Source organism: Ptychodera flava, chromosome 12, assembly GCF_041260155.1.
Source record: "Ptychodera flava strain L36383 chromosome 12, AS_Pfla_20210202, whole genome shotgun sequence".
NCBI lineage: Eukaryota > Metazoa > Hemichordata > Enteropneusta > Ptychoderidae > Ptychodera > Ptychodera flava.
Window position 1 is genome coordinate 15,879,620 of NC_091939.1, and position 20,086 is coordinate 15,899,705.

Sequence of the window (20,086 nt, forward strand, 5' to 3'; positions counted from 1 at the left end):
TAGCGCCCGAGAGTTTACAGGGGACCACACTCGTTACTGGCACGGAGGGGTTTGTATTGTACTCGTTCAACAGCGACAGACCGTCAACACAGAACATCGTTCCATTTCACTGCCCGCATTCTGAACAAAAGACCCTCTCTCGCTAAGGAGGTCAAAGGATTTGACGTGTTGCAATGTCACTGACAGGGCACTCTGAGTCTCTGTACCAATTCGTTTCGCATGTAATCAAAACACACGTCGGCAGTTATTTCTTCGGCCGACAGCTATGCACGCAAATATGGATAGGATAATTAATCATGGATACTCGAAGACTACCCAGTTAAATTTTACTGTTGCTGCATTGACTCCTTATACAATGATTACCTACACTTGACAAACGTAGATGAACTAAATATAGAAACAGACGGTGTCGTCTTTTAGCGGTTCACTGTCGTTTGTCTTCAGGCCAAGGTGCACGCATTCCGTTAAGTCCCCTGGAAAAGATCCCTTTGCCACCAAGCATGCTCACCATGGTAACGTCTACAGTCAGCTTAAGATCGTCTTATGTCAAACTGATCTCCGCCCTGTTCGTAAACACTAAATAGCATTAATTAGATATCACAAGTTTTTACCTGTAAACGTATGCTGTATCAAATAATTCAAATAATATTCCATGTATTATCTATATGTGTGCACAGACACAGAGACACAGACATAGACACAGACGCAGACACACACAGACACACGCACACATACACGCGCGCACACACACATATATGTATATACATATACATACATACATACATACATACATACATACATACATACATATATGTATATATGTGTACACACACACACAAATACACAAAACACACACACACACACACACACACACACACACACACACACACACACACACACAAACCAATGCATAAATTGACGTTCACTTGTTACTTGACAATGTCTCCGAAGTAAGAGTGTGTTTGAAGGTGTAAATAATTTACGACTTTTCACTCATGGCGATAGTTGGGTATTTCGATGTTTCATTTCCTCGTTAAATCGAGAAGTAAACTTTTTCAACTCCCTCCTTTTACGATTTTTAAATGATCTGATTTATGTTTGAATGACCATTACCACCTTTTACGTGAATTAGGTCTCTAGTCTGTTGCCTGTTGGAAGTAATTCCGTGTTGGTGTTGTGTGAAGTGACCCAGGCTATAAACAGTTGACAATTTACAAGAAATACCGAAAAATCAATTGCCTTCTATCTCAGTATAAGCTTAGTTGATTTTGGACCTGGAGATGGTCTTATAGAATAGGAAACGTATGCTAACATCTTTCTGTACGCACATGCTTACCAAAATTTTGCGCAACAGTTGGCCATTGAGGATGATTAGGTGGATAGCTCTCGTAATGTTTTGTTCTGACGAGTGACTGGTCACAGCGGATCTCTGGTCCAGCGATCAGGACGAAGAGGAGGGACCATACAGACGATAGCGGAATCAAACACACGTTTTGCAACACACCTGTCCATAACTCTTATAAAATCCGGGAACAACAGTCATTCTCTTTGTTTCTTATGTTATGTAGGTCATTTCCCCCACACTCACATGACCTGAGTTCAATTAGTCTAGAACATTCCCAAGGTCACTGCCCTTGATGACCTCACAACCTTGAATTCAATTAGTCATGTTTGGAATGTTCCGGAAAGTTGATTAGTTGTGTAAGGGAGATAATTTAGAACAGTAATTAGCATGTCAATAAAAGTTCTAGATTGTTCTTATATGCCTTTATAAAGGGACGTGCTCAGCTTCCCAGTCAGACTTTTGGGATCGTGTCTCTTGTGTGTTACTAAACTCCAGCAGTAGTCATTCTCAAGACTTTTCAAGACCTTCACTGCCAACGCTGGATTTATACTGTGGACTTTGTGCAGCTTCAAGCCTGCAAGGACTGTTCATTCATCCGACAGACTGTTACAACTCTGAGACTGGAGCTTTGCCGTCCCAGCTGAGATAAGTAGTCTGTACACTTTTAAAGCTTGTACTCTGTCCCTAACTTAGCAATTAGTTTTGTTTTCGTAATAAATTTTGTTTAAACGGAAACTGCTGAGTTCACCCTTTTGTTCGTTTTCTCTGCACGTAACAAATTGGGGGCTTGTCCGGGATTCGAATATTTTGAGCCGTTTGACAACATTTTGCCTGCCTTTTTTAAAAACTACAGTATTCTGTGAACTCAGCGAAATTTAATCATGGCGGAATTTAAACCAGAGGAAATGGATGACCTTGATCAGGACACATTTGATTCCCTCAGAAAAGACGACCTCATTGCACTGGCCAATTTCCTTAAAGTAGATGTCAAAAGATCTATGCGCAAGCGGGAAATACAGTACCACATTGCAAAACATTTAGTTAATTTAGGCCAATTTGAGGAATCCACCTTGAAAGATTATGAGCCCGAGTCTACCTTTGAACTAAGAAAATTAGAATTAGAAATGCAGACAAATTTGGAGATCAAGAAACTAGAATTACAAATGGAAAAAGAGAGACAGGCATTAGAAAAAGAAAAAATACAAATGCAATTAGAAATGGAAGAAAGACAGAGAGAGAAAGATAGGCAGGAAAGATTAGAAATGAAACGTTTAGAGCTTGGACAGTCAGGAAAATTCTTCCCTTCAGACAAGTTTGACATCACTAAGCATTTCAGGTTAGTTCCCCCTTTCCAAGAAAAGGATGTTGATAAATATTTCCTTCATTTTGAGAAAATTGCTCAGAGTCTGAACTGGCCTAAGGAGTCCTGGTCTATGCTTTTGCAGAGTGCTTTGGTGGGTAAAGCCAGAGAAATTTACATTCAGTTGTCAGTAGAGCAGGCTTCAGATTACGATTCTGTGAAGGAGTTAATTCTCAAGGGTTATGAGTTGGTGCCCGAAGCTTACCGTCAGAAATTTAGGGATTGTGAGAAGGCGAAAGACCAAACTTATGTTGAATTTGCTCGAACAAAAGAACAACTGTTTGATCGTTGGTGTTCTTCGAAAAAGGTCAGTCAGAATTATGACAAATTACGACAGCTTGTTTTGATTGAGGAATTTAAAAGGTGCATCAGAAGTGACATCAAGACGTTTATCAATGAACAAATGGCAGATACATTGGAGGTTGCTGCACGTTTTGGCCGATGATTATTCATTGACCCACAAATCTTCATTTCTCAGCAAACCATCCCAGTCCTTTTCATACAGAAACAATGCAGGTAATTTAACTCCTCCTTTTCATCCAAGAATTTTTCAAAGGACAGTAGGAAATCAAATGACAACAGTTCACAAATTCAAGTAACACTCCCACATCATCAGATCCCAAGTCTCAATCTCCTTCTGACAAACAGTTCGGTACACTTTCTTGTAATTATTGCAAGAAAGACGGCCATTTAATGTCAGAGTGTTTCAAATTGAAAAGAAAACGTGAAGGTCAAAGTGGTCAAAGTGGATCTAAGCCACCGGCTTTATTTCTTCATCAACTCAATTAGAGTCTAATAATGTGTGCAACACATTTTCTGAGGTTAAACCCCTCTTATCCCCAATTAATGAGGTCAAGGTCAATTCTTCTCAAGATAGCATTATGGGTATTTTCGAGCCATTTATTCATGATGGTTTTATATCACTTTCTAGTGATTTCTCTTCCGCTACCCCTGTCAAAATTTTAAGAGATACCGGGGCTTCCCAGTCTCTTTTGTTGCAGATACCCTGCCGTTTTCTGAAAAGTCATTTTCAGGTTCTAAAGTTCTTATTAAGGGGGTAGATTGTAATGACTACATTCCTGTTCCTCTCCATAATGTCTATTTGTCTTCGGACTTTGTTTCTGGACCTGTGACTTTAGGTATTAGGCCTTTTTTGCCTTTTGAAGGGATTCACCTTCTTCTTGGAAACGACCTTGCTGGGGACAAGGTCATTACTAATCCACTTGTGACTGATAATCCTAGTTTAGATTAGGATCCAGAGCCAATTGAATAAGAGATACCTGATTTATTTCCTTCATGTGCAATTACTCGAGCCATGTCAAAGAAAACTTCTGAGAATCAAAATACTCTCAAAAATAATGTCACAGATGTTGACTTAAATGACACCTTTCTCAGTCAGGTGTTTGACACGGATCATTCCGTTATCCCTCGTGGATTTGAAACTTCCAGTAAAACTTCTGCTGACCAAAGTCAGACATTTTCTAGATCAAATCTCATTGCAGAACAACACAAAGATCCAGATATTTTGTCTTTGTTTGACAGGGTAGATGATGAAGGTAAAACTTCAGATAGCTCTGTTTCCTATTATACAAAATCTGGTATTCTCATGCGTAAATGGAGACCTCCAGATGTTTTGGTTGATGACGATTGGGCTATAAAACATCAAATTGTGGTTCCAAAGCCCTACCGTGCTGAAATATTGCGCCTGGCCCATGAAACGCCCTGGGCTGGTCACTTAGGAGTCAGGAAAACTTATCATAAAATTCTCAGTCACTTTTATTGGCCTAATCTCAGGCAGGATGTAGCACATTTCTGTAAAACTTGTCACACATGTCAAATGGTAGGAAAGCCGAATCAGACCATTCCAAAGGCCCCTTTACAGCCAATTCCTGCATTTCAAGAACCATTTAGTAGGATACTAATAGACTGTGTTGGGCCCCTACCAAAAACAAGATCAGGAAATGAGTACATGCTGACAATAATGTGTACATCAACTCGGTTCCCCGAAGCCATACCACTGAGAAACATAAAGACAAAGACTATAGTGAGAGCTTTAGTCAAATTTTTCACTTTATTTGGCCTCCCTAAATGTGTCCAGTCCGATCAAGGCTCCAACTTTATGTCTGGTATTTTTCAACAAGTAATGGATCAGCTAGGCATTAAACAGTATAGGTCATCCGCCTATCATCCAGAAAGTCAGGGTGCTCTTGAGCGATTTCATCAAACTTTGAAAAACATGATTAGGACCTACTGTTTTGACACAGAGAAGCAGTGGGATGAAGGAATTCATTTCTGCTCTTTGCTGTTAGAGAGTCAATTCAAGAGAGTCTCTTGGTTTTAGCCCATTTGAGCTTGTATTTGGACATACAGTCCGTGGCCCACTTAAGCTCGTTAAAGAGAAATTCCTGTCTGACGACGATGATTGTCTGAATATTTTGCAATATGTGTCAGATTTTCGTACAAAACTCTCTAAAGCATGTGAATTAGCCAGAGAAAATCTTGAGTCATCTCAGCAGTCAATGAAAACCAGATATGATAAAAGCACCTCAAAACGGAAGTTTGAACCAGGTCAAAAAGTTCTTGTTCTACTTCCAATTCCTGGCAAACCACTCCATGCTCGTTACTTTGGGCCATATCTAATGATAGAAATTGAGTGATTTAAATTACATCATAATAACACCTGACAGGCGAAAACAAAAACAGCTATGTCACATAAATATGCTTAAGCCATATTTGGATAGGGATAATCCTACTATAACTCAGCCTGTCAGTGCAGTCAGTTCAAACCATTATGAAGATAGTGATACTGAAACTGACTTGAGTGAAAATACTCTAAACTCAAAGCTGGGCTCGGTCAAGCTTCAGAACTCAGAAATCCTGGAGAAGCTGGAGTCTACAAAGTTGGCACACCTCCAGCCAGAACAACAACAACAGGTGAAAGAACTGCTCCATGAATATAAACACCTGTTTCAAGATGTTCCAACGAGGACAAACGTCATCTATCACGACGTTGATGTTGGGGACAGTAAGCCTGTAAAACAACATCCATACAGACTGAATCCAACAAAAGCGAAATATCTCCAGGAAGAAGTCAAATACCTGCTGGACAATGACTTTATTGAACCCAGTAAAAGTAACTGGAGTTCGCCGTGCATACTTGTTCCCAAATCAGATCACAGTTATCGTATGTGCACGGACTTTAGGAAGGTCAACACTTTAACAAAGACAGACACTTTCCCAATCCCGAGGATTGATGACTGCATCGACCGAGTGGGAAAAGCCAAGTATGTGACAAAATTTGACCTACTGAAGGGATTTTGGCAAGTCCCTCTGACGGATCGTGCTCGTGAAATATCCGCCTTTGTTACACCAGACGGATTGTTCCAGTACAAGGTGATGCCATTCGGAATGAAGAACTCTCCGGCAACGTTCCAACGGATGATCAACGACGTCATATCCGGGCTAGACGGTGTGCAGCCTACGTTGACGACGTCGTCCTGTATAGTGACACCTGGGAGGACACATCAAGCTCATGCGGAAGTTCTTTGAGAGACTGAGCAAAGCAATGTTGACTGTCAACCTTGCCAAATCTGAGTTTGCTGGGCGAGGGTGACTTACCTCGGACATACTGTAGGACAGGGTGAGGTAAAACCTGTTGATGCCAAAATCAGTGCCATTTCAAGTTTTCCCATACCAAACTGCAAACGACAACTGATGCGCTTTCTCGGTATGGCTGGTTACTACAGAAAATTCTGTCCAAATTTCTCCACAATTACTGAGCCTTTGACTAACTTACTTAAAAAGAAAGTAAAGTTTGTTTGGTCAGAGCAATGCCAACAGGCATTTGATACACTTAAAGCCATACTGCAAAGTGCCCCAGTGTTGTCTGCACCAGATTTCACTTTGCCATTCAAATTAGCTGTAGATGCTAGTGATACGGCTGCTGGTGCTGTTTTATTGCAAGAGGATAGTCATGGTGTAGATCATCCTGTTTGCTATTTTTCACGCAAATTTAACAAATCCCAGAGAAACTACTCTACAATTGAAAAGAGTGTTTATCTTTGATATTAGCTTTACAGCATTTTGAAGTTTATGTTACTTCTTCAAATCAGCCAATAGTGGTTTATATTGATCACAACCCTCTTGTTTTTCTGCAGAAATTTAAAGGCAAAAATCAGAGATTGCTAAGATGGAGTTTAATGTTACAGGAGTTTAATCTTGACATTAGACATATCAAAGGCAGAGACAATTTAATTGCAGACTGTCTCTCTCGTATTTAGAACTTATTGTTGTTCACACTTTTAAGATTACATTTGTAAAAGAAAGATTTTTCATTGAAAAATTTTCTTTTTTGAAGAGGGGGTGTGTTATGTAGGTCATTTCCCCCACACTCATCATGACCTGAGTTCAATTAGTCTAGAACATTCCCAAGGTCACTGCCCTTGATGACCTCACAACCTTGAATTCAATTAGTCATGTTTGGAATGTTCTGGAAAGTTGATTAGTTGTGTAAGGGAGATAATTTTAGAACAGTAATTAGCATGTCAATAAAAGTTCTAGATTGTTCTTATATGCCTTTATAAAAGGGACGTGCTCAGCTTCCAGTCAGACTTTTGGGATCGTGTCTCTTGTGTGTTACTAAACTCCAGCAGTAGTCATTCTCAAGACTTTTCAAGACCTTCACTGCCAACGCTGGATTTATACTGTGGACTTTGTGCAGCTTCAAGCCTGCAAGGACTGTTCATTCATCCGACTGACTGTTACAACTCTGAGACTGGAGCTTTGCCGTCCCAGCTGAGATAAGTAGTCTGTACACTTTTAAAGCTTGTACTCTGTCCCTACTTAGCAATTAGTTTTATTTTCGTAATAAATTTTGTTTAAACGTTAACTGCTGAGTTCACCCTTTTGTTCGTTTTCTCTGCACGTAACATTATAGTGTCCCACCTATAGGGAAATGCAAGGAACCATATGTCTCAACTATATCATACTTTTTGAGAATTTCACAGTGCGCAAGGCTGTGTAAGTTGTGTAACATTCATATTAGAATTATGACTCTCCCATTATTTCGAAAAGAAAAATGATATTCTCTTGAGAAACGCACCTGTGTGCTTCATGGAAATCAAGGTGAAGTTCACTGTCTTTCCGCAGTACAGTGTCAAATATTGGGAGCAATGTAATTGTATCTGTGATGTTTTTCCGCGTACAGAAAACGCCGCATAATGAACTTTGGTGGTTTGGAAAGTCCCGTCGTGTAAGCTTTAAAAGTTTTAAACGGATGACGTTCACAGTTTGTACATTACTTTCCGAGACAGACCAGGGGTAACGAACCGGTTGATTAGAGAAATTGCAACAAGGGGTGAAACATAGAAATATGCTGTTCTTGAAAATTATTTGGAAGAACATAGAAATATGTTGTTCTTGAAAATTATTTGGAACAACAAGATTGAAATATAATGTGGAAGGTGAACTTCAAGGCGGTTCGTAACTGCCTTACGGTTATGATTTTAACCCCCCCCCCTCTCGCCGACTACTACCCTCTCTCCCCACCTCCCCCGTCAGAAAAAAAACTCCGCCCCATTTCCCGTCTACGAACAAGAAATACTTCCCGGTACTGGCTCCAATAATGAAAAACTCTTCTGCCCTCTCTTTTGATATACGTGCTACTGTCCCCTACGGGGTAACCCCCAAAACGACAGAAACAACTTCCAAGCCTACGTTGTCTTTTGTCAAGGTGCCCATTCACTTGTTGCCTGCCCGTTGAAATAAATTGCCCGCTCATCCCTCACAGATGGCTCCAAAATTGATTTATATAATTGTAAAAATCATTTTTCCAATTTTCATTAAATAAATTTCTAAATTATTTTTTTTCAATATCAGCTTTGTTGGTCGGCCCTTACTGTAGAAGTTGGCACTGACATATAATGCCACCATTGCCAGCCGACCGAATATTACCTTTATTTTGTTGAGTGTACTGCTGAGCGCAATATAGATTTTAAAAGCCTTCTCACAATACATTATATTTTTTGAAGGAGCGAGCTAAAGTTTTTGTTATGAATAGGATCGGAATTTTTTGAGTAATGTTCAAAGCAAGTCACTTCTTAACCCATAAGCCGCACGGTGCACTCAGTGAAATCTACATGTGCACAGTGACTTGATTTGAATACGGCAACTGACTCCTTCTGCTATGCAAACGATGTGCCCAGTCTCACGGGTGACTGTAAGTTTGTAAAACAGAAGTTTACTCAGTGGAAGGAACATCTTTTCAGATTTATTTGAGAGAAAACTTCTGATTTATTGTAAATGAATCAGTTTTAAGACTTGTATCTCGAATGACTTGTCGAATGATACCACGCTGGCATGATTGAAATACATTCGCAGACATGTCAACTATGCTTTCTTCCACGCGATACTCTGCCGTTTGCGCAGTTTGCGGACCACAACCCTTTAGTAAATGTTAACGTCCTTGAAAAAAGCGACTTTTGTCCAGACAGACGCAGACATGACAATAATCCGGCACAAGAAAATTTGCCAAGTCATGCGACCGCGCGCTGGAAGAGTACACGTACTATGAGACCCGATGATAATGTTACCGACTGTCAAAGGAATGATAGTTTTGACGCAAACGATCGTTTGTTTCGTCTTTTGCGGCAAAAATTCTGAATCACCTTTTGTTGTTGTAAAACTGACAGACTAGAGCATGCAAGCCGAGTGTACCAACACAGCAGCGACTCCTTTCAGAACGTTAAGTGTACCGGATAAAGCAACGGTGGTGTTTGCCTACCATGACTCAAGCCTGGATAAAAACTTATTTCAGCTTCTTGTTTGTAAACTCCCAAAACCAGACCTTGAAACCATCCGCACGGATTCACAACAAAACATTATTCTTGCTCCCGAAGTGGAGGGAGTAGCTAGGGAATGCTTTCAAAGGTCAAGGAAATCCTATCGAGATTTTAGATTAAGTGAATAACGCTGACCATTATACTCAATGGATGTGCATTCGATATCGATTTTGTCGTCACTTCTGACGACGAATCATGCATGTGATCGAACTAGAAGTATTCGTTGCAGAGTCACCATGATTTTCAAGTTTTATTGAACCCCTCTCTCTCTCTCTCTCTCTCTCTCTCTCTCTCTCTCTCTCTCTCTCTCCTCTTCTCTCTCTCTCTCTCTCTCTCTCTCTCTCACACACACACACACACACACACACACACACACACACAGACCCAACCAATAGCATCTGAACAAAGATTTATTCAGTCATACCAAAGGCTCTGACGACTGAAAGATTCTGACCCTGTGAACAGCAACCAAGGGGAAAATTCGATGACATTGACCAATGTTTAGGACATTTTTTGTAAGACGTTAAGTGATATTGACCTGAGATCATAGCAACCAGCTGGAAGAATGGTCGACTGAATGAACTCTCCAAACGATTACAGATAGACAAGGTTTTATAAGGCGATGACATACTTTGGGATCAACCACAAATGTGAGTACAAATATCCGCTGTCACAGACTAAATACACAAGTGTCAACTACTAACAGTCGACACGAACATCATACTTGACCAATTTATTTTGATTTCGAGACTGGTTTGAGAAAGAATTCGCGAGACAACGGAAAAATATTACACTAAAATGATAATTTTATTCCTATAATAACCTTACGCAAAGAAAAATCTAACACATTAATCCGTCAGTTTGTGTATAACGTGTTTTAATTGTGTTTTGAGTTTTCATCGCCTACTTTGACTCGAACAAAAATACCACTCACACTCGCAGACCAGAACGCCAACTCACTTTTTTATCGATCAGACAATAAGCTTTTCACTGTGTGGCGGATTTCAAATCGATACAATGGTAACATAATGGAGGCTTTCTTCTGTGTGCGTTGGGTTAGACATCCAGTTTGGTAGGCGTATTTCAACGTATGGTAGATATATTGGCGAATTCTGAGTATTTAGAGATTGTCTGTTGCGAAATTCGAATTCTCTTCAGCGAATGGGTTTGGCCGTCACAATTGCAAGCTACGGAAGTCCGGGCAATTTAGGTCACCTATTCGTATATCTATAGACAAGTGCTTTTTTTAGCTTTTTACCACAACTTCTTCCGCCTTCGACCCGAAGACAATTATTCCTCTTTGAACGTTTCCCAACGAGCGTTCTTTCCGAGAACATTTGAATTGCGGCCACGGTCCTGTTTTACATCACGGAGGTGGTTTAGTAAGGGTGTGTGGTCATAAAGCGCTCGCAATTTCAAATAAATCAAGGTCTTATATCGTTAAAAGCAGAGAAAGAAATTTATTAAATTAACAATATTCTATTCCTGTAGAGATAGTGTTGTGATACTTTTTGCTGTTGGCAATGACAATGCCATTTGCGTTACCGAGATCTTAAAATCTATATTTGAGGTCGTTAAACACGAACGGTTGCTACGTGGAGTGACTGGTTTGCAGTGTAATGACAGACCCGGTGGTCACAGACAAAGTGAAGTCTAAGGAAACACCCAAAAGACCTTGTGAAGGCTTTGTTAACTCCTTAGATCACTTTACTCAGCAACTAAAGAGAAAGAAGAATAAATAAAGTTACCTATCCGATGAATCATGTGCTAGCACGTGTACTCGGCTCGCGGTAAATCGATAGACTAACCGATAAACCCAAACAGTGATGACGTCAATGCTGCTTGAGACACCAGGGCCACCACGCATTTTAAGTGTAATTACCTATAGTATGGCATTATCCAATGTTTCCGTACCTGCAGGGGCTACACTGCTAAATTTAGACACCTCAGAAGCAGGGGTGGAGTTGAAGGTATTTTCAGCAGTGTTTTGACGCAAGCGACGGCTTTCACGCGCATCGACCGGTACACTTGGGTCAATATTTACGACTTTACGCCTCCGTCGTCCGAGGCATTGAAGGTGTAAGCTTCAGATCTATTTCAACGTACATGTAAAGTTAAGCCGTGCTTCATCCTGGCCAACTCTTCTGTGACAGTCGGTTTGACTTTGACTTTTTACAATGCACGCGTACATTACTTTGAAAGCCACCGGTAAATTTCCGAGCTGAACAATTTCACCATTCGACCAAAATTTCATATCGTACAATGCTCTACTGGAACCATATTTCCATTTGAGGTCAAATGTGCCTTCTCAAGTCCTTACAATACTTTTCACCTTCTTATTATTTGGAAATCAGAAATGTAACTTTTCCTGATAGAGTTACCACAGGGATTCGCTCATGTTTTGGGATTTCAAATGTCGGTAAATATCGGCTAATTTGTTTCTCTAGAATCAAATTTTCCGCGAACCCTTTTTTTATTCTAGGAAGTTTGATCAAACGTCTTGCAATTTCCAGGCGCGTACTACATGCACACTGACAGAAAAGTCTGTCAATGCGGCGAGATTGAAGATCTCACTGGACCCAAGCCACGACTTGGTACAGTTAAACACTAGCTAACGTGTGTGTTTATATTTATTCATCACGAAAGGTACCCTCACACAAGGACTCATTAATACCATAAGGAAGTTGAACCCAGTGTCATTCAGGTGTGTGGAGAATCTTTGATAAATGTCGTTAAGTGTACATATATTCTGCCTTAATCTTCATCCGTCAGCGATCTACCATAACAAGCGTACGCTTTCACTGACAATCTTGAATGTCTGAGAGCTCTTAAAGGTTATTTTCAAGGTTTTGCGTTCACAGGGTTTGTCCATGTATCCAAGAGTTTCAAAAGTCCTAAAATTAATACGGAGAAGCCTCGCCGAACAGTGGACCAGTTGTCAGAGTTATAGGAACACGATCCGAAATAATTTGGGATAATTGGATTTTCATATTTTGCAAATTTCTCAGAAGTGTTAGGTGCCATACAGCTGAATGTTGCAATATCGCAAATACTCATAAATACAAGTGTGAAATATAAAAAGAAAAGCAGATGAGATAACCTTTGTAGATTAAATCGACATTACTTCACCATCCAATTCTCCCAAATCAGTTCCAATCGTGTTTAGGGATTTCACCGCGTTACATTTCAAGAGACGTCGCTGGCGAATGGTGTGGTGGGTACTTTACAAGACTTCGAATGATAATTTATTGAGCAATTTGTCTCAGAAACCGAATATTGTACACCAGGTTCTCTTGCAAGATATGTTCTCTGCTTAACGGTTAAAGAGTTTTTGACAAGAGTTTTACCGAACTTCGCTAACAGGGATCATGCTTTTTACCGATAAATTTCTATAACAGTTCTTGTTGTAAAAACATGTTCACAGATTACTTGGACCTTGTCAGCCAAAGACTTCCTCATTCCTTACGACTTATGTCAACGTTAACTGTTCGCAAGTAGAGATCTGGACAGTCAAATGGCCAGACCTTATTTGGAGACAAAAGCTTTCTGTTTTTAAACAACATTGCCCGAAGCTAATCAAGGCCTCGTTCGGAAACCTTCAACGCTCTCATCAAACTGTACCTTGCACCGAGTAGAACTGGACGTAGCTGACATGCGCACGGTACGATACGAAGGGTACGCTGTGACTCACCGCGTATGTAACTGTTGCTAATTAGTGACACACACTGATAATTATCGATAGTACGGGTAGGCAACTCCCATATGATTTAGCATTTCGTAAACATGTGCTATAATATGCGTTCCCTGTATTTGACATCAAATTAAAAGTGGTTATTCAATCAAAGCGACTCTAAAGTCATGTGTCGTTCACAGTCAAGTTTCACGCAATAATACAGACGACGTTAGATATAAAATCCCTGTGTAGACATTTGGCGAATTCCTTACCGACATTTTAACTTCTTCTGGGCAGAAAACACGTTATTTAACCCTATAGGCTAAAAAACACGATTGCGTAGTTTTACAGCCTTATTTGATTGTTCAACCCACGACATGTTCAGAGTGTTAGAAAAATGACGATTTGGCCACATTCCGTCCAAGTAAGATCGGTTAGACCACTGCCTCCCCCGTGGTTCGAATGATTCACCGACGATCGAAAGTATGGGCAGAATGGTATCCAAACTTACCTTGTAAACAAAACAATTTCGTCTGAATAAATATAAATAATGTACTTGAGCACAAATAACTTCAAAAGAAAAAAAATGCGCAATCCCTCAGCTTGAGGGAGACTGAAACTAGTAAATAAATAAATAAATAAATAAATAAGTAAATAAGTAAATAAATAAATAAATAAATAAATAAAGTTAAATATGGTAATCTTCAAGATTTTTTGGTTTAGGTGTTCTAGGAACTTTTGGGAACATAAAGATAAAAAATTGGTATAGCTCCTCATTATAGTAAAATCCCATAGGCCCTTCACCTGTCTGAGACTGCCAAGAAGGTTATTCAAAGTATAACCGGAAAAGGACGATCTCATCAAAATATATGTGCTGTACTCATATATGTTTGACAGTGATTAGCGTCTTCTGCAGTGTGCATGTACTTTCATTTCTTTTCTCTCCTTCTGTCTTTTTTGTGTCTTGTGTCATGAGATGGTTTACATCATTAAAATTTTACTCGGGTTTGTCACTATCTGTAGTTCCTTAAACTATCCTGATTAGCAAATTTTTGCTGAACTATTTCCATACACCACTTTTATGAACATTAATATATGTGTGACATTCATATCTGCAAGTAATCGGTTTTTGTTCATACTGCTTTGGCCAAGTACTGTTGATCACTTTGCTTCATTTTGGACATATAAGATTCGAACAAACTCAACAGCGTCATTCCATGCAAAAAACAGACTGAGATAGAGACAAGGGCAGAGAAACATACAGAGATAGGGACAGAGATAGAGACAGAGAAACGGACACAGATAGAGACTGAGATCGAGACAGAGAAACAGACAGATAGAGACAGAGATAGGAGAGAGAAACAAACATAGAGACAGAAAGACAGCAGACAGAGAAAGAGAAAGAGAAACAGACACAGATAGACAGAGAAACAGACACAGACAAAAACAGAAACAGGCATAGATATAGACAGAGAAAAAACAGAGATAGAGACAAAAATAGTAGGCAGGTATTTACCAGAGATAGCGAGGGAAGAAACATACTCTTGTTCAACTCCCTGAAGTTTCAAATATCAAACTCTTTCTTGTCAGATAAGAATATTGAAATGTTTATTGCTTTCGTTTTTCTAAAACCACTGAACTCACGAAGTGTTTGAAAGACATGTCTTTTCCCGGGAAAGCAGGACAGGACACAAACAGGATCGAGGATCTGAAACATCGTCAAACAAAAGGAAACGCTCAGTGTTTGTGGATTTTGATGACTTGAGGTCGGCTAAAGATCTTCAGAATAGTATTACTCTTCACGACAAACTGCCTTCATAGAAATTCACGATTCATTGAACTTCCCGGTGTCGTTTCTCTTCTAACGCACACGGAGATATCTTCAAATGCACGGCCTCTTCAGACATGACTATTACTCTCGTCGGGGTATTTCAGGTAAGAGTGCTCGTCATTGAGAAGACTCCGGCGTCAGGTGCACACAATAGCGCTGTCGCAATAAAACGGGATGTGTGACCTTCCGGGTCATATATACAGCGCCGTCTATTGTCGACATCTACTCTAACTCGCATAAAGGGTAACAGGGTCACCTATTGTGTGTGTCCCTAAAGGTGGGCGACTACGCAACATGAAAATGTAATGTGTGGTTTTCTTCCCGAGTCATATACGTTGTAGGTAACAGTGGGTAGTGATGCAATCGTAAAGGGTTGTCGCGTTTTACTTTTTGAGATTCATCTTCTAGAAAGACACCATACCCTTAGGTCTTGCAGCATTCAAAAAAGTGCGAGCTGATTCAGAGTGAAGCATTGCCATTTCCGGATCGCAGAGTACATTCCCAAAACATTCCTTTACAAATCACTTTCAGATGTAGAAAAAAGGAAGTGGTTAGCTGACCAAGCAATGAAGATGTATATTGATAAATTTATCATTCATAAGAACTGAGGAACCACAATTTTAAAAGATTAACTACAGAAACAAGTGATTTTGCCAATTTTTCTTCAAATCTTCCATGGTGACATCACTTTTTGCATACATTTTTTGAAATTGCTTCTTGAAGCGGCACTTATGTGAAAGCTTCAAGAGAATTGCGATATTACAAAGACATTTTCCTGCTTTTTCTTCATGCAAGTCAATGACATCGACCACTGCACTAGCCATGGGTAATTATCTACTTTACGGTACTTTAAAAAGTGTTGGTGCAGTCAATAGGCATCGGCTGCAGTGAATTGTTATGTTTCCATCTTTTCTTCTTTTCCCGCCTTCGCTGGAAAAGATTATTCAAAGCGTAGATAGTTGAGAGGAAATCCCGTTTCTTCTGTTTTATATTCAGAGGCCATACCGATTACTTAAAGCTAGTCAGCTCCAAAGTACAATTTATGAGGATCTGATTTGAATCATGTCAGACAGAAATTGACATAATCGTGTTAATCTTCATGGTAGCGTATTTGCAAAGAAGAAATCTCTTTTTCTACCCTCAAAGTTGTGTCGAAGTTTCCAGCTTGTCAACACACTGTTAGCTATTGTCATTGTTCACAACTTAACTTTGGTCCAGGCTAAATGCATTTTATGGAGAGCGTAGATAATTAACAACAACAAAGTTCCGCTGTAAATCTACCGGACAATGAAAGGTCTATTTTCATATTTAATGTGAAAAATAAAGGATATTTCAAATGTAAAAGAGAAACTGCGTAAGCTATTATCCTTCCTTTATACATTCAGCAGCAACCTCTTGCACCCTGTACATAATTTAATATATCATTTTTTCTTAATTTTTTGTTTTTTTCACTTTTCCCGGAATCTCAAGATTGTCAAGTATATCGACAACATATATTAAATATATTATTTATGAGCTATGGACACCAAGGACGGAGACTTTCTCTCGGAGGAGGAGAGGGTGTCCACGTACTAGTACCCCAACTGGTTATTGTCAACATTACCAGGCTGTTGCAAGTTCTCATCATGTGTATATTTGTTTGTTCATATCTCAAGTTCATATGTATCAAAATTATAATAAGTCTTAAAATATGTTATTTGAAGCACACTGCAAACTTCAATTTGCGAAACGCCGTAAAGAACCAGGAAACGCAACTGAAAAAGATGGTACAAACAGAGATGCATTAAAACTGAGTCTATACAAAGAAGTCTTCGCCAGCACGAGATGTGATGTAATGTACACAGTAGGGCTGAGGGAAAAATATATATTACTTCTGGTCCTCGACAGATAGCAAAAGTTAGGCGGTGATGCGATTTTCTTTCTTTTCATTTTCCCCCCAACCCCTTTGGTATGAGACCATCACAGAAGTTACTGCATTACAATGTCAGACTGAAAAACATAAAGAGAACGGCACTTCTCTAATAGTATATCAGCTGGCATTTTTTTGGGAAACTATGATAAGGATTTTAGTCCACCTCCCTCGAAAAAAAGGAAAAAAAGAGATGAGGCACAGGTTTCAAAGTGATGGCGAAACGACCGGAAACAAATACTTCAAGTTTTGGTGCTGGATGTAGTCTCATTAAAAACAACGGGCGAGAGGGCGCTAGACAGTTCGGGGGAAAATTTGTATAATACACTCAATTACGGTATATATAATGTATCTGCTCTTTGGATTATAGAGAGAGATGATGGCCATGACTAGGAGACGACTACACTCTGTAAGCGCATGTTCAAAGATACTCAAAGACAGTCCCTCTCAATATTGTCTGCTTTAATTTGTTTTCTCTACATTATTTTGTTCTGTCTACTTTGAGACCCAACACATGTATGACTCTCGCTATAGGAGATGACAATGGTTTTAATGATCATGAATAGACGATACATGTAGACGAAATCAGCCTCCGCATATATGTGTACCTGTCAGCGGATGATCCGACAAAATATCGCCAACCCGGATCGTCACTGTTCTAAATTCGACACACAGGTGTCCTTTCTGTACGGCAACGGCGGAAACGAGTCTAATGATTGGAAGCCCAGCTAGTCGTAAGGTCACTTACGAAAAAGTGACGACCACGTTATTTATTAATGTCATGTATCTCAACAGTAAAAGTACTTTCCCCTGTGATCGACGATGATTAAAAACAAATTCTACGAGACGTCCTCGCCATGGCAACAAGAATTGATCCTTACGCAATATTTACATGATGTGTGCTTCGTTCAAATTTGCGTTCAGTAGAAGTGCATACAAAAACATCGTTCGATTTCGCTGAAAGCAAGAGCGTCGCACACTAGCGAAGCTGCACAATACTAGTACTTGGTCTTCGCGGAGAATGCAGAGATTCGACCCAAATATACACGACCAACCGGATTCGTATTCTCTTCTGGAAAAAATACGGCGACTATAACCGTTACCGCAGACATTAACGTTTTCTTGGCGACAGGTTTCAAGAAGTTACAGCGAGATGGCGTTTGCTGACAGCGGCAGCACACACACAACTACAGCTAGTTTCGACCCTGTTAGTGAAAGCTCAAATGAGACCAGTAGCATCCCGAATTCTACATACGTGACGACGAACCAGATAGAGAACACACCACCGCAGAACCAACCCACCAACTTAACGATTTCGACAAGCTATATACCGATGCCCGAAACTGTCCTTACCACTCAGGCGACTAAGCCAGACTCTCAAACGCACAGGAACGAACAGGGATTTTCACAGCAACAAGTGGGATCACCGCCAAGTTACTCCGACCTACGCACAGAGCAACACGTACAAGTGATCGGTTACACTGTCAACCAGACGGTCAACGTAAGACATCCTGAACCAAACCCACTGTACGGACTTCTACCAACGTTACATATATCAGTAGCCATCATCTGCTGTGTCATCAATATCATCCTACCTGGTATAGGTAAAACTTCTAATTATATGCTATACATGCTTACATGGATGCATGCTGACGCGTATGCAATCAGACAGGCAGGCAGGCAGACAGACAGATAGATAGACAGGCAGACAGATAGATGTGGCGATAGATAGAGAGAGATAATAGATACATAATAGAGAGATGGCTAGATAGACGGACAGACAAATAAGGATAGACACAAAGCTAGCCAGCTAGATAGCTAGATAAATAGTTTGCTAGCTAGCTAGATAGACAGACAGACAGACAGAGACAGACAGATAGATGGATGGATGGATGGATAGATAGATAGTTAGACAGATACCCATTGCCCTTGATCGATTCGTTTCGAAACTCTCATTCCGTAGGGTCCATAGTGGCCGCCTTCGCTGCCCTGACATGCTGTGCTCGTGCAGACTCCGCGTCGTCTCGTGCCGCCGTCCTCTGCGTTAACTTCTGGTGTGGAATATTGCAATTGACCCTGTCTGTCATTCTAGTGGGCTGGGTGTGGAGTATAGCCTGGGGATTCATCTTCATTGGAATGTCAAGTAAGTATACAAATTGATGGATGTTCTTATGTAAACATCACTTGAACTTGCCAAGTATGCAACTGTCGAGTATTGTACTTTTGTTGAAATATTTGGCTAGCTCTAGTTGATCGACAATCGTTATCATGATATTCAAATATAGTAGCCTTATTGAGATGGTGACAAAAGTTATCGTTACCATCTTCACTGACAAGAATTCGTTTGTGGACGTAAAATTGCACTTACTATTTTGTGCTGGCAAAGCTTACTTCACAAAAGGAATTTCCTTGGCAGACGACGAAAGGCAGAAACCCATGTTTTAGAAAACAAACGATTATAATCAAAAGTCAAGCTATTGTTACTCTAAATAACACACCACTAAAGGGGGAATTATGTCTTTTTTCTTCTGACAGCTGAATTTAAAGCACCTCCAATCTCTGTCAACGTGCAAGAGACGATCCAACCAGTGATGGCGCCGGCAACGGCCGAATTTCACCTACAGGACCCTCCACCGGCATACCACACGACCATGTCAACTTTCCCGCAGCAGCAGCAGCAGCACCTCCACCAGGTCTCCAAGACAACTCGTCAAATTTTAACACTCGAGCGAATAACTCAAAAATGTAGAATCCTGATACGTATTCGTAATGTTCAATCATATTTTCAGTTTTGACGGGGCAAAGTGCTACATGATGGCTGGGAAATTTTAGCTCACGAAACTACTGTATCTTTGTCAAGTTTTCGACATTTTCACTTTTGTCGACATTCTCCCCTGATGCAAAAAAAAACAAGCATTTCACATTGCAACTGAAGTGTATACAAAGTTCATTGCACAAGCTGTTACTGTTAACCATTATCACAACTGCTTACACAGGTCGTAAAGACAAGGTGGCAACATAGACAGTAGAGGGGTCTTCCCCCTCTACTGTCTAAGATGGCAACTGTAGGCGGTAATATAATCGAAAAGCGTACATGTGGTACGAATTGTTGAAAACGTATTATACCTG

At 40.1% G+C, this 20,086-nt stretch overlaps 1 protein-coding gene across 1 annotated transcript; it reads left to right on the plus strand.

Moving 5' to 3' along the window:
* The first annotated feature begins 9,873 nt into the window (after positions 1-9,873).
* Positions 9,874-20,084, plus strand: LOC139145160 (protein SPEC3-like). The gene is made up of 4 exons (XM_070716139.1): positions 9,874-10,194; positions 18,090-18,561; positions 18,921-19,100; positions 19,493-20,084. The coding sequence occupies exons 2-4, from the start codon at positions 18,111-18,113 to the stop codon at positions 19,750-19,752; spliced, it is 891 nt and encodes a 296-aa protein (XP_070572240.1). The 5' UTR covers positions 9,874-10,194; positions 18,090-18,110; the 3' UTR covers positions 19,753-20,084.
* Positions 20,085-20,086: the final 2 nt, after the last annotated feature.